At 37.4% G+C, this 15,445-nt stretch overlaps 1 protein-coding gene across 1 annotated transcript; it reads left to right on the forward strand.

The window, feature by feature from the left end:
• The first annotated feature begins 14,239 nt into the window (after positions 1-14,239).
• LOC109677371 (olfactory receptor 10D1B-like) lies at positions 14,240-15,198 on the forward strand. Its single transcript, XM_020153369.1, is given in 2 exon segments — positions 14,240-14,360; positions 14,363-15,198. Coding segments are annotated over 2 exon segments (957 nt in total).
• Positions 15,199-15,445: the final 247 nt, after the last annotated feature.

Here is a 15,445-nt window from a genome sequence, read left to right on the forward strand (position 1 = left end):
GAGCACTGTTGTACATAGACTTGATGAAGTCAGTTGCCTGTCATACTCAACTCTAATACAGTTATACTTTGGATCACTTAGCATCTGCTATTCCTTTTCCAACTCAACCATTGCTTCTTTGAGAGCAGTCTATTGAATTTATGAAATATCTGATTGACCAGAAGACAATCTATACATAATGAAAACTCCACATCTGTTGCTTCTCCTTAGAGTTCTATCAGTTTTTAACTTACATGTATAGATTTTCTCTTCTTAGGTGTATATGCATTTAAGATTATTATGTTTACTTAGAGAATTGTTTCTTATTAAGTAATCCCCAGTTTTTTTTCTGATGATTTTATTTGTTGTGAATTTGGCTTTGTCTGAAATTAATATCATGACTCTAAATTTCTGTTAATTAGTGTTTATATACTTTCTCCATCTCTTTACTTTTAACCTGAATTTTTAAATTTAAAGTGGGTTTCTTTTACACAGCATATGCTTGTGTCTTGCTTTTTTTAAAATCCATGCTGAGAATCTCTGGCTTTTAAAGTCTATTTAGACCATTCATATTTAAGGTGATGATTGATATAATAATATCATTGGGTAAATATCTACTACTATTTTCTATTTGCTGCATTTCTTCTCTAACATTTCTCCATCTTGTTTTACCATTCTCTGGTTCTAATTAAGCATTTTATATGGTTTCATTTTTTTATTCACTCTTAAAAGGTTTTCTAGCTGTTGCACTGGAATTTATAATATACATTTATAACTAATCTAGGCCCCCCTTCAAATAACACTGTACTACTTTATATGCATTGCATTTACCTTATGACAGAACATACTAATTTCTTCCCTCTTATCCATTACGGTATTTCTGTCACAAGTTTCAGTTATCTATACATAACTGAATGTTGTTGCGTACTTTAACAAACTAGCTTTTGGATCAACTAAAAACACACACACACACAAAAATAGATTTATTCCTACTTCATATTCTTCTTTCTTAATGTAGATCTGAATTTCAGATTTGTGTCATTTTCCTTCTTCCTAAGGAACTTTTTTAAACATTTCTTGGAGAACAGGCCTGGTGACAAAAGATAATCTTCATTTCTTTGGGAAGTTCTTCTCTTCCTCTCTTTTGACTTGTAGGCTAGCCTTGAATTCTTGGTCCTCCTGTCTCTGCCTCTCAAGCAGCTGGGATTGCACACATGTACTATCATGGCAGGCTCTACTTTCTTCTTTTTTGAAGAGCTTTTAGCAATAATTCTGCTATCCTTCTTCATGTGTTTCCTATACTCCTTACTCCTTTCAAGATTTTTGTCATTTGTTTTCTGCAATTTGAATATATTTGTAAATATGCTTTTTTTTAAAAAAATTATTTTTTCTGGTGCTGTCTGAGCATCATAAATCTATAGTTATGATTTTCATTATTTTTGCAAAAACTTGACCTTTATTACTTCAACTATTTCCCAGCTCTGTCCTCTTTTTCTTGTGTTGCAATTACAAGTGTTTTCCTTTTGAATTGGTCTGAAGTCTTTGAGGTTCTCTGAGGGATTCTTTGTTTCTTGTTTTGGGATTTTTTGGTAGTTGTTTTTTTCCTATCTTTTATTTTTGTCTTTGTATTTCATCTTAGGGAGTTTCTATTAATCTGTTTATCAGCCTAATTTCTTTACTGAGCCATGCCACATCTATGGGTGAACTCTTCAAAACAGTCCTCAAACGGAGCACCAATGGCTCATGCCTGTAATCCTAGATCCTTGGTGGACTGATGTCAGGAGGATCATGGTCCCAGACTACTAGAGGAAAAGAAGTTTGTGTGACCCCATCTCAACCGAAAAAATAAATGGGTGTGGTGGTGTTTGGCAGTCATTCCAGGTAAAATGAGAAGGATGAAAATAGGAGGAGCCTGGTCCATGCTGACCAGGGCAAAAGGCAAGACCCTATGACCCTATGACCATAACATTGAGAGCAAAAAGGGCTGGTGGCTTGGTTCAAGTTGCATAGTGGCTATCTAATAAGCACGAAGCCTTGAGTTCAAACCTTAGTACCACCAAAAAGAAAAAAAAAGTCCCTTTTTCTGTCATTGTGACTGAAAGCATAAGCCATTCTAGCGACTTCTGTGCTTACTGTACTCTTTATTTCTCATTTCACTCACATTACATACTCTTTGGCAGTGGCATTCTTTAAACATTAGATTCTCAAATAGGCCAAGAACCTACAACAATTGAATTTAAATCTTGTTCATCACAATACCCTGAGCCATTGTAAGGTGTGCATGTAATACTAAACTCAAATGGAAGGAAGGCTGTGTTCTTACTCAGAAGGACTCTGGAAACATTCAGGCAGCCACTGAAGGTCTCCTGATGACAGCCTCCCTAAAACCTAGTTTACAAGTTTCATAAGTTTGGCCTACGACAGCATGAAAATACAACCTAAAACTCCTTCTTCTAGAAAATTAGACATTCTCCATGCCAGAGAGATAACAGACTTTCTGTCCCATCTTCATAAGGACCTGAGTGTCATCTCTTATTCTAAAATGAAGGCTTCAGGGAAATGACTCATCAGAAAGGGAAAGACGTTTGTATTTGGATACAACCTGGCAAATAAAAAAAAAAAAACAACTAAGTATCTTTGAGGCAAATGTTAGTAAAGCACTTTATTATCTGAGGGGGAAAACATGATCAATGTTTTGATCAATGACAGACTGCATGTGTTATCTACCATATGACTGGTCTCTTCTTGCTCTATTCAGATAGGAATTGTGAGTAGGCAAGAGAAGCTCTTCTACTGTTGGCAGCCAGAAGGACCTGAGACCCAAGTCCTAGAGTCTGGGCTGGCAGACCAAGAGGCTTAGCTTCAAACCCTGAGAACAACAGGTCTAGTGCTTCAGGCTTTAGAAGAGTTTTATGGCTCTAGACACTCAGATTGGAAGCTTATTGCTCTGGTCTTTAACCAACAGTATCCCTGGAACTTGGCAGCTATTGCTCCTCAGCTTCTAGCAGCAGTGAGGAGCAGAAGACAGTCCATACTAGTGTGACAGCTTCTGAACAAGCCTTGGGTGCTGGGTCCCCTCAGGCCTTAACAGTTGGCAGCTCCCTGGACCTTTTGTTTTTTAGCAATCAGGACCTAAAGTTTTCCATCTTCAACTTCAAAACCCTTATTGTCTCTGTCACCTCTGCTCCCCAATATTTCTGCCCTTGCTACTTTCTGGAACTCTTCAGTTGCCTTCATTGCTACTGCTTCTGTTCCCACTGCCACCTTCACAGCTGTCATCACTCTGCTGCTGCCTCCACAATCCTCTCTTTTTGTTAAGGGGCCAACTTGCTCTAATAATGACAAATGTCAAAAATAGGCAAGAAAAGACCATTCAAGAGAAGTTTTCTTATTGGATCTAATGCTACAACACCAGGGGGCAGCATAGAAGGGTTTCTCCTAGCTGGCTTAAACATTGAGCCAAACAGCTTGCTTATATGGCAAGAAAGGGGTATGTCAAGGATGTCTGGACAAATCGCAGCAGACTTTCATGCAAATGAAGGACTACGTTTGCACCAATCTCTCTTCTGCTCAACTACCAGGAAAAATGCTCTCCTTCTAGCTTGGGTGAAAATGGCTTCAGAGTAAACAGGGTCATCTAGAGTTCAATAAGGCCCCTGGTGGGAAAAGCTCTGGCACAAGCTATTCAAAAGTCATGGCTGAGATATTGCCTTCTGGAGTTGAATTTGTGTTTCAGCAGCAAGCAGCTATGGTTGCAGTACAGCTTCTTCAAGGCATCAGTGGAGTGTTCTGAGTAGCTTGACTGACAGGAAGGTAATCAGTTGGCCATTTGGCTGATGGTCCTCTGCCCAAGGCATTCAGGGCTCCAGGAAGGAGTCTAATTAGGGAGTCAAATTGCCCTGGCTTCCAACATCTTAGCTTATTTAAAGGAAAAAATAAATATTAAAAGAGGTGCTTACACTAAAGACCTATCATTAACACTAAGAGTGATTTAACAATATTCAACAGGGCTCTAACAATGCTTGACTCTTGCCTGGTGTTCCAGGAGAGCTGAGTCCCACTGACCTGTCTCATATGTACAGGTGGTCCCATAATTTCTTAATGGAGCTAAAATTCCTATCGCCTAGCATTTTTATTTTATTTTTCCTACATTTTGGCATGTTCAGGTACAGAAATATTTGCCACTGTGTTAAAATTGTCTACAATATTAAGTAGACAATACAATACAGTATACAATATTAAGTATAGTAAGTATACAGGTTTGTAGCCTAGGAGCAATAGGTTATCCCATACAGCCTAGGAGTGTAGTAGGTTCTACGATCTAGGTTTGTGTAAGTACACTTTCTGTGATGCAGGTACAACGAAATGTGCTAACAATACATTTCTCAGTATATGCCCATCTCATGAAGGTACACATGTTGTACTCTTACAAACCAGTAAGTTCTGTTATTGTACCAACACATAGCCGAAATATTAGAGTAGAAGTATAAATTCTAAATCTGCGTCTGTCTTTATCTCTCTCTGTGTCTCTCTCTCTTCCTCTGTCTCTCTTCTCTGTGTCTCTGTGTCTCTCTGTCTCTATCTCCTCTCCCTCTTTTGTCATGTTTGTGTAGTATATATGGTAGACTTTTACTTTCAAATTATATTATAAAATTAATTTATAATGGAAATGTATTAAATTGACTTAAGGAAAATAGGCACTTATATATATTAAGAATTCTCTCAGAAATACCCACACATGCACAAAACAATAAAACCAAAATAGGCACTAACCCAAGTGCTTTTAAAGTTTATATGACTTGGGTATATTTAAAAATAAAAATATTGTTCCTTAATAAGGAATGGATAAGCCTTCAGAATTGTCAGCCTTAAATATAGTGCAGACATCTGACCTTTATTCTGTGTAAGTTTACTATCCAAATAAATTCATGTGTTCTTATTACATTTATTAACAAGACAAATAACTTGAGATGATGATTAGTTTTGTTGTTGTAATATGTCTACTCCAAAATAGTTTCTAAAATGTTTTTGATGACTTGAAGTCATAAAGTCATAAAATAAACTAAATGAGGAATATTCAATAAATATCTAAATCATTTCCAAATAAAATAAAACTACTAAGACATTAATTGATAATCACAAGTTTAAGCTTGTCTATTTTTGGCTCCTTATCAAAGCAGCTAAAGGTATTTGGGTCTGCCAGTGAGAGAGCAGCAGGAACCCCTATTACCAAGTCACTGCCTGGGTCCTTTTGCTCTATCACTGTAGAAGTCATGAGAAGGTGAAGAGAAGCTCTTCTAATGTTGGCAGTCCAGAGACCTGGACCAAGGCCTAGTGCTGTACTGGCAGACCTAGAAAATGACAGCTACCAGCTCTGAGAGCTACAGGCCTATTGCACCTTATGGCTATAGGTACTCAAACTGGAAATTTAGTGTTCTGGCCTTAACCACCAGCAGCCCTGGCACACAGAAGCCATTGTAATTCTTAGCTTCCAGCGACAGTGAATATCAGCAGCAGGTGGCATCAGGCAGTGCCAGCTAGTGTTACAGCTTCTGAATGGGCCTCAGGTATTAAGACCCTCAGCTCCTTCAGTGGCTAACCTACAGCTCTCAGTCCTAGGATGTTGTACTGCTGGCCCTTAACAGTGACTAGTGTTACAGCTCTCGGGCCTTGGACATCAGGACCCTTGGCTGTTAAGGCATAGCAGCAAATGAGAACTCTTGCAGTGACTGGAGCCCACTGTTTCTTTCTTCAGACTTGGCTGTCTGCCCTCTTCCACATTCTCTGTATTTCCATCATCCCTTGTTATCTATCGCATCCTATCATTGCTGCCCTGGCTTCTCTCTGGAACTCTTCAGCCATTCTCATTCTCATTACTGCTGTTGCTGCTCCTGCCATCTCCTCTTCTTCTGACCAGCTCATCCTGCTGGACTAGTGATAAAAATCAAAATTAGGCAAGAAAGGAACACTTGAGAGATGCCTTTAAATAGTCCTAATGTTGCAATACCAAGGGGCAGCACAGGAGGCTATTTCTCAATTGGCTCAAAAAGTAAGCAGAACAGCCTGCTTACATAGCCAGAGGAGGTGTGTGGCAAGGGGATTTATACCAAACATAGGCTAGCCCTCCATTCAAATGAAGAATTTTGTTCACACCAATCATAAGGCTTCTTCTGGGGCACAAGGAAATGGTCCCCTTCTGGCCTAGGCAAAAATGATTTGTGCATGCACCAAGGCTTGTGATGGCAAAAAGTCCAAGGTAAGCTTTTTTGAAACAGCTGTGGCTGGAATAATACCTTTTGGTGGACAGATTAGTGCTTTGGCAGCAAACAGCTATGGTTGCAGTATAGCTTCCTTAAGTATCCCTGGAGTGTTCAAAGCATCTGAGCTGCAATAAGGGCAGTCTGGCTGACTGCTTGACTTACTGTCATTTGCTCAAGACAGACACCAAGGAAGGGTCTAATAACTGTCAATTAGGGAGTCAAATCATCTTAGCCCCCAAGATTTTCATTAAGTTAAAGGAAAGATAAGCATTAAAAGGGTGCTTACAATAAAGGCCTATCATAAACATTAGCATTAGCACTGTTACACATTTTTAAATACTATTAAGTACTGTTAAATGCTATTAGAAGGATTAGTTCTAGATGAGCTTCCTTTACATCTTTATTTTAAACAATCTTTTAATGCTTTCTGTAATGATTGAAACTGTGGAACAGGCCATTTGACAGGCCCTTGCCTTAAGCCTGGCAGCCTTGAGGGGGAACTAGAACTATCATCCAAGTAGCCATTTTACTAGCAACTAGTTGGACTACCCTCATGGAAGGCTGGTTGTTTCAGAAACTTTAAAATCACTCTGAGGACACTCCAGCTGTCATAAAGACCCTACAACCTTGCTGAAGAATTGCTCCATTCATGCCCATTCCTGAGAGTCTTCACTGTCCTTGGAAAGAAGCACTCTAAAAAAGTCTTGGTGGACTCTATCTAGATGATCCTGTTGCCATTTTAACTCTGAACTCTAGAAGGACCTACAGCTATTTTCACCCTGGCAAGACAGGAATCAATTTCCTCAGGTAGCACAGGAAGAAGGACTTTGATTGATGCAAGCACAATCCTTAATTTGTATTAATATCTGTGCTGTGATTGGTCCAAATACTTTCACTATACCATCCTTCTGGCTACATAAGCAGACTTTACATCTCACTTTTCCAGGTAGCCAGGACACAAACTCCCATGCTACAACCTCGTGTTATAACATTACTATAATAAAAGGCTTCTCCCTGAACAGACTTTTCTTGCCTACTTGGGATCTTTGTCATGAGTAGCATGGTCTGAGCTGGTAACATGAAAAGGACATAGCAGCAGGAGAAGCAAGTAGCATCAGTGGTAGCAGCAGCAGCAGTAGCAGCAGGACTGTGGGTCCTGGTCACTGGAGCTACCCAGGAACTACCAAGCTCCACAGTCTGACAGTCCCCATACCAAAGGCCCAGGATCTGTAACGATCACTGTAAGAGCCAAGGGTTCTGATACCCAAGGCTCAAGAACTGTGACACTAGCTAATCTCAGGAACTATGGGTCCCAAAACCCAAGGCTTGGGAGCGCTAACACTAGCTAGTGCTGACTGCTGCTACTGCTAGGTGTTGCCAAAAGCTGAGGGCTATACCAGCTGCTGAGTGCTGGGCCGCTGACAATCAAGGCCCAGAGCCGGAAGCCTTTGACCTGAGCACCTTGAGCTGCAAGTCTCTGACTTCTAGAATTTGGAGTCATAAGACCCTAGTTTCCAGGAGCCAAAGCCATAAGTCTCTGGGTCTGTTAGCCTAGCCCATGGACACTTGAACACTGATACTCAAGGGATCTAAACCATGAAGGCAGGGAAAGCCACCCTTTGCTCATTTGCAATTTGCATCCAGCTATTACAAAAATACCCCTAGAGAGTGCAGGTGTGGTGGTATACATTTGTGATACTGACCCTTCAGAAACTGGGACAGAAGGATCATAATTTAGTGGAAAGCTTGGACTTTCTAGAAAAATCCAATCTCAAGACAAAATAAATAAATAAAGAATGAAAGAAAATAAGTGTGTATGAAAATGCACAAAAGAAGTAGAATATATTTTCAATAAGGCAAATTATACAGTTTTTTTTTTGGCATTCTTCTTTTTTTTTAATTTCCTTTATTCATATGTGCATACAATGATTGGGTCATTACTCTCTCCTTCTCCCCCCGCCACTTGCTTTACCCCCAACCCTTCCCGCATGCCCCCACCTCCTTGCTTCCAAGTAGGGACTGTTTTGCCCTTAAACAGTTCTTTTTTCATTAAGGGAAAAGAGAATAATTTTATCTTAAGGCAAAATAATAACTTGGTCCAGAATAAAAGAGAGTAAAAAGAGTAAGACAAGAGCTGAAATGATAGAGAAGTTGTATTTCTGATGAACAAAAATTGTATGTGTTGTCAAACAACTAGACATTTATAAAAATGTTCTTCAATGAACTGAATAAAGAATGAATATAAAGCCAGAATTTGGTTTTATTTTTGTTAAAAGAACAACATTTTGTTTATTTATACTGACATAGAAATGGTTTAGCTTTATCTTTTCAATAATCTTAGATAATAATGATTCTTTATCTTATCAAAATAATTTCCTTTACTGTGTGTTTTTATCAAGTCTTTGTTTCCTTCCTCAAGAATATCAAGTCTTCTCTGTTAAATGACTCTAGTAATTTTTGAAAAAAACTCAGTTATGTAACATTCTGTATTTGTCTTTGAAAAGATTTATGGTCACTTTGGTTAAAATACTTAATAACCAAGAATTATTTCACAAAAATCTGTGATCCTATTTAATCTAGTATTTTAAACTTTTGATGTTTTAGACAAAATTCTCAAAATAAAATTCTAAATGAAAAGTTTTAACCTAAATTCAACTTTGTTATTTTACAAAAGACACATAGAAAAACACAAAACATTATTTCCTCTCCTTACAAAAGGAGATGTTAAACTAATTAGGCATGTTTTATAAATTTAATGGGATGGCAGCTTTGTTAACTAAAGATGTTGTTTATCCTATTTAGTTTACACTTATATGAATATGTATATCTCATTAAATAAATGTTCCCCAAATTGATTGAAAATTCTAGAAATCTGATATATCCTGGTATAATCTCACAAAGATTTTCCCTGGGCTTGCCTCGAAACACAACTTCCTGATCTTAGTCCCCCAAGTATTTAGGAATACAAGCTTGAGCCATTGGTGCCTGGCCTCATCAGATTTTTAATCTTGGAAGCTATACGTTTTTGTTATTCACAGGCAGTAATTTTACTCTGATGCTTTCCTGAGAGCTTTTGCCAGCAGCTATGATAACATTCATAAGAGATTCATAAAAATGACTAATACACAGAGGATACTGATATCTTTATTTCACATCTTTGAACTGGGCAAAAATAATGAGAACTATTATGGAAAACTGCAGCTTGATAAAATATACTTTTTTAAGCAAAAATAAAATATTTATCTTTTACTCCCTACCTGATTCTTTCAGAATTAAGAAGCTCTAAGTATTCATATCTTCATGATAATATGAGCATTTGCATAAGTTTAATAAGAATTTTTCTATAATCAGATATATTTGGGCAAGATCTTGGTTTGGCTGCTTAAGTAGGAGAGGGTTTTTAAAGGGATAATTTGAGATTCCATATCACAAATCAATTAAAAAGCAATACTAATGTTGACTTTATGGAGACAATAAGGCCCCTTGAATATTACTAAATCATTGACTGAAATGTTATATTTAAAAATATGAATAAAATTTCCATTCTTGTTGTAGTTAAGCAAATAGGTCAAGTATAATGAGACTAGAATTATTTTGTAAAAAAAAAAAACTTAATCCTACCATGATGAGTTTTAGGAAAAGGGACTTGACTGTAAAACGTGGTTTTATTTCAATGGAAAACTGTAGTGCACCTGCTATCAAATTCTAGTATTGCTTATCATTTTTGAAGTTTGTAGAAGATTTGTCCAAATCTCTAAAATGAATCTATTAATAATTCTCTGCTCCGATAGTGACAGCTGCTTTCTGCATGGAGTCGTTTTAGGAAACTATGATGATGTAGTGGAAAGTGAGCTAAGCTTGGGAATGCTTGGACTTCTCTACTGTCTATTAGGGAAGTCACAATTGTTCTGAGTTCCAATGTCCTTGTTTGTAAAATGAGGTTAAAATGATCCACCTGACACAGTTCTAGATAATAATCCAACCAACATGAAAGTAATTGGGAAACTAGAGCAACCACATATGCTGTGTGAAATTACTTAGGAATGACAATTTGAAAATTAGAATTAGTAATGAACTTGTTTTTGTTTGTTATGCAAAGAAAAGAGACATACTATTTCCGATATAAGATATAGTTCTGTCATTAATTTAACTGTTACCTTGTTAAGTATGATTATCCCCTTTGAGAGTAAATTTTCGAGCCTAAAAATATGGGAGACATTACCTGCCTAATAATTTTATTGTTAGAATGGAAAGAGATAATGCACACAGAGCCCTCAACACAATACCAGTATATAGCAAATTCATAGTAAAAGTAAGGTATTATTAAAACCGTGCTCTACTGAACTAACTACAACATCCCAACAGACCACTCCCATCCTGTGAGATCTGTGTGATTCTGCCTGGACAACCTCCATGCACATGTTTCTCCTGTCTTAAAATGTTACAGCAACAGTCTGAGTATTATAATAGCTACTTTTGTAACTACTATGGTTGTACTTGTAATTCCTCATGCTGCAGAGATTAGTTAAATTATCAATTTAAAGCTCCACATTAATTGTATTAGATCAATATTATTAAAGTTTTTAATGGTATGAATAAAATAAAATAATCAAAATGAGGAAGAACTTCACATTGAGAATATTCTTTTTTTCCCTTGGTGGTAACCCTGAAAGATGATTCTTTTTATATCCTCTTAGATATTTCCAGTGACAAAGAAGTAAGTACACCATAAGGTTTCTCATTTCATCAATGTATATTTTCTAATAATTCCTTTTTAATTTCAAGATAAATATGTCACATATGTCTGAGATTCGTGAGTCTCTGCACAGAATAACTCATATTAAGGCTCTGTAAACATTTGAAAATCACATTATCCCTCTTCCTCTTCTTTGGGTGCAAAACCAAAATCTCTAACTCATCAAAACATAGTTCTTAAAAGAATTGACTTTGAAAGTGGAGTCTCAGCTCTGTTACTTTCTAGCTGTGCAATATTTACATTATTTAAGTGCATTTTTCAAGTTTTTGTCAAATAGCACCATCTACTTCACAAAATTTCTTTTGAGGATGAAAGGCATAATGAGGTTAAAATTTTAGCATAGCACTTAGCATATGGTATGTACTTAAAATGAATGGTTAGCTAAATATTTAGTTGGTAAATATTTAGTTATTTAGTTGATCATTTTTGTTTTGTGATGGCTTATAGCCCATTTATTCTGGTCATCCTCTTATGAATGGGCCTTCTCTGTGAATCTTTCTCTTTAGTAATGATTATTTAAGGATATATTCATAGCAAAACATTACTAAATGATTAATTTCTGCTTTGAATTTATTAGAGATAATTGTATAGTCACATGGAGGGATGAATAATTTTAAAGTGATGAGACGAATAATGTCAGAAGCACAGTCCTGAAGATGTAAAAGGCAACTAAACATGGGGATAGCATTGCAAGTAGTGCTCTAATGTTACAATTGGAGCCTATTCTACTGTGCAAACAATCATGAAGGAACATATTTCTCTATTTAGAGCATCTCTTTCCAATGATACCATTACTATTATTTCATAATTGGGTGGTGAATAAAGCTGACAATCTAATTGCTCTCCCAGAGCTATCACTGAGCTCCAAGTAGGGCTTAACAAGATTGGAAAAAAAAGTCCTGAGAAAGCAATTCAGAGAGAGTAAATGTGTGCAAATCCTGGTTGCAGAAATCTCATGAGAGATGATTCTTTGTAAGTAGGAAAATGAAGCTCCCTCTGGCTAGAGCACATTGTGCTCTGCTGAGAAACAGTAAATGTCATGTCTTGTTATCATACTTTGGAAAACTTCACCATGTTCCCAGGTGAACTGTGTGAGTATTTGAACTTCTGTATGTGTCTCACTGTTAGCTTCTGCCCCTCATAAGTCCACACACGGGGACCTTCCTGATTCTTAGGGACTTGCTTTTCCTGAAATGGACTTAAAAGTCAATTGAGATTTGGAATCAGAATACGCTGGTGTCTGAACATAATCAAGAGCTAGAGACTTCTGGCATCATTTACTAAACAAGGAGAGGAGATGAAGAGCTCACAGGAATTTGAGTTGCTCAGACTACTCTGGTGTGACTAGAGTTGGTCAAGGGGCTGCATCCTTCTCTCTCCCCTAGTATGCCATTGTTTCTCTCTTTGCTCTTTTCACTTTGCCCAATTCTGAGATGGTACTGTGTGACTCTTCGTGGCTGAGTCATTACCTTTAGAGAAGTTTTCAGTGGCACTTGTCATAGCTTGTGATTGGAACCTCATGTCGAATGTGGCTAAACAACATTCAAGTTCAGGTTAGAATTGACACCAAATGTCATCTCTAAGGGGTGGGATAAACATGCTATATGTTCTCTAAAACTAAGTGAGATTTTAAGTGAACTCTAAAGTCAAGAGTGTAAATGAAAAGGAAGGAGTATGACAATAAGACTTTTTCTACTTTTGTATAAAACAGCAGTAATAACCCTTTGGAAGAAGGTCATTGCCCAGAGGAGAGCAGGATCTCTCAGAAAGCACAGTCAAAGAAATGGCAGATTTCCCTAATGGTTCAGAGCACAGACAATGGAATGAGGCAGGTCTACCATGTGTTAGCTTTGCAAACTTGGGCAACTTCTTATTACTCCATAGCTCCAGTTTCTTATCTGTAGATATGAATGTTAATAGTAACAGTTAACTTCTTCTTATAGGTATTTTTTTTCAAAAATAAATCATATTTTCAAATATTGATCCAGTCCTTGGAATGTAGTAAAGCTTTGTTAAATGATATCTGTGCATGTATGTGTGTATAATAATAATAGTTATTATGTGTATAATAATAATAGTTATTATTATTATATTGCCATCATTATTTCAAAGTAAATAATGAAAGAAAGAGGCTTTTGTATCTACCAGAAACCAATGCTTTTCTTCTTTGATTTTTTGTGGTAATGAGAGTCAAACTCAGCGCCTCATGCATGCTAGGCAAACATTCTACCACTGAACTCCATTCCCATCCTGTATGCTCTTCTTGACTTGCATAGCCTACCTCATTCATGCTGCACTTTACCTTTATCGTACATGAGTCACTAGATTTCCCATTTTATCACAGTAATGTGAATGTGGCACCTTACTTACTGCTACTGTTTCTTTTGGCTATATTTTTGAGTTGCCTAAAGTCTACTTAGAATAGATAAAAAGGAGCAGAAGAACCAGAGCAGCATCTTGTTGGGGACCTTAGCACTCTCAAGTCTGTAATGATGTAATCTGAAGAGGATATAATCTAAGAATACTTGATGCATTATTTGATTTTTTAAAAAGTCTTTCAAATAATTATAGAATACCAACATTAAACAAATACACTTACAGAACTAAGATATATAGAGTAAAGGAAGGTGCTCATTAGAATTTGCAGTTTTCCCACTTTCACGGACATTTCCCACACTTTACAGGGATACCAGGATACATTTGTGCTGATGTTATTGCTGTTATAATTTTGCTTTTCATTTTATAGGTGATAAAACCATGCTTATGAAATGCACTGTATAATTTACTTTAACTAGTTTAGCTAATAATTCCATAATCAGGATTCAAATTATTTGTTCTGATTTCTAACACATTATTCTGTTCTTTTGCAGAGGGTTAATGTATAGTGGGGGGCTTTGTTAATTACAGATATCACAATAATTCAAATAAATAAAATAAATCTATTGGAAGAATGTTTTGAATATATCTCTAAACTTCTGGCCTTGTTATAGGAGACAGTCACTTGCCTTTACAAAATATTGCTTCTAAGAATTGGGTTGACTAGCCCTGAAATAATTTCTTATTATCTAAGAAATGATCTTAGAATGATCTAAGAATGATCTTGCTCATTCCCTTCTTAAGAAGTCAAGTTTGTGCTTCTAAAAAACACAGCCAAAACGTTCATCAGCGAAAATCTTCATAATGTGACATTGGCATACAGAATTTGGTGTCCTGGAATCTTCCAAGGTCAGATATCCTGACAACTATGAGGAATCTCTCGGTGGTGACTGAGTTTATCCTTCTGGGCTTCCCACACACAGAGGGTCTGGAGACGATGCTCTTTGTCATGTTTTTGTCCTTCTACATCTTCACCCTCGTGGGGAACCTGCTTTAATGCTGGCAATTGTCTCCTCCACCCGAATTTACACTCCCATGTACTTCTTCCTGTGCAAGCTATCTATTTTTGACATATTTTTCCCTTCTGTGAGTTCCCCCAAGATGCTCTTCTATCTCATGGGAAACAGCCCAGTCATCTCCTACTCAGGCTGTGTGTCCCAGCTCTTTTTCTACCATTTCCTGGGTTGTACTGAGGGTTTCCTGTTCACCTTGATGGCCTATGACCGCTTCATTGCTATATGTTACCCTCTACGCTACTCGATAATCATGAGCCATAGAGTGTGTGCCATCCTGGCTATGGGGACCTCATTTTTGGGGGGCATTCAGGCCACTTTTCTAACCACTCTCACCTTCCAGTTGCCTTACTGTGGTTCTACTGAGGTGGACTATTATTTCTGTGATATCCCAGTGATGCTGAAGCAAGCTTGTGCAGATACATTAACCTTGGAGATGGTGGGGCTCATCAGTGTTGGCCTCATGCCTCTCAGCTGCTTCCTTCTTATCCTAACCTCCTACAGCTGCATTGTCTGTTCCATCCTGCAGATCCGTTCTTCTGAGGGCCGACACCAAGCCTTCTCCACCTGCAGTGCTCACCTAACTGCCATCCTCCTTTTCTACCTGCCAGTTGTCCTCATCTACCTGCAGCCCACCCCCAAACCCTGGCTTAATGCTACTGTTCAGGTCCTGAATAACCTGGTCACTCCCATGCTGAACCCCTTGATCTATAGCCTCAGGAATAAGGAGGTGAAATCCTCACTGAGGAAGGTCCTACACCAACTGGGCTTCTTCCTGAGTAGTTGTAGAGAAAAATCAGTAGCTAATATTTAACTACACTTTATAACTGATAAAAACATTTTAATTTGATTCTTAAAAGTATTTTTGAATTTGAGAACACAAGTGTTATTACTGTCTCCATTTTATAATATGAAGAACCAAGAAGCAAAGAGTTAAAGTGATTGTCCAAAGACATGTATAGAACAAAAGGCAAAATGAAAACTCTAGGATTAAATTTCTGACTCTAACCTGTGCTCTCTTGTGAACATCAAATGAAGAAGGAAGGGACCTCTTTCCAGTA

This window comes from Castor canadensis, chromosome 2, assembly GCF_047511655.1.
Source record: "Castor canadensis chromosome 2, mCasCan1.hap1v2, whole genome shotgun sequence".
In the NCBI taxonomy this organism is placed as follows: Eukaryota; Metazoa; Chordata; class Mammalia; order Rodentia; family Castoridae; genus Castor; species Castor canadensis.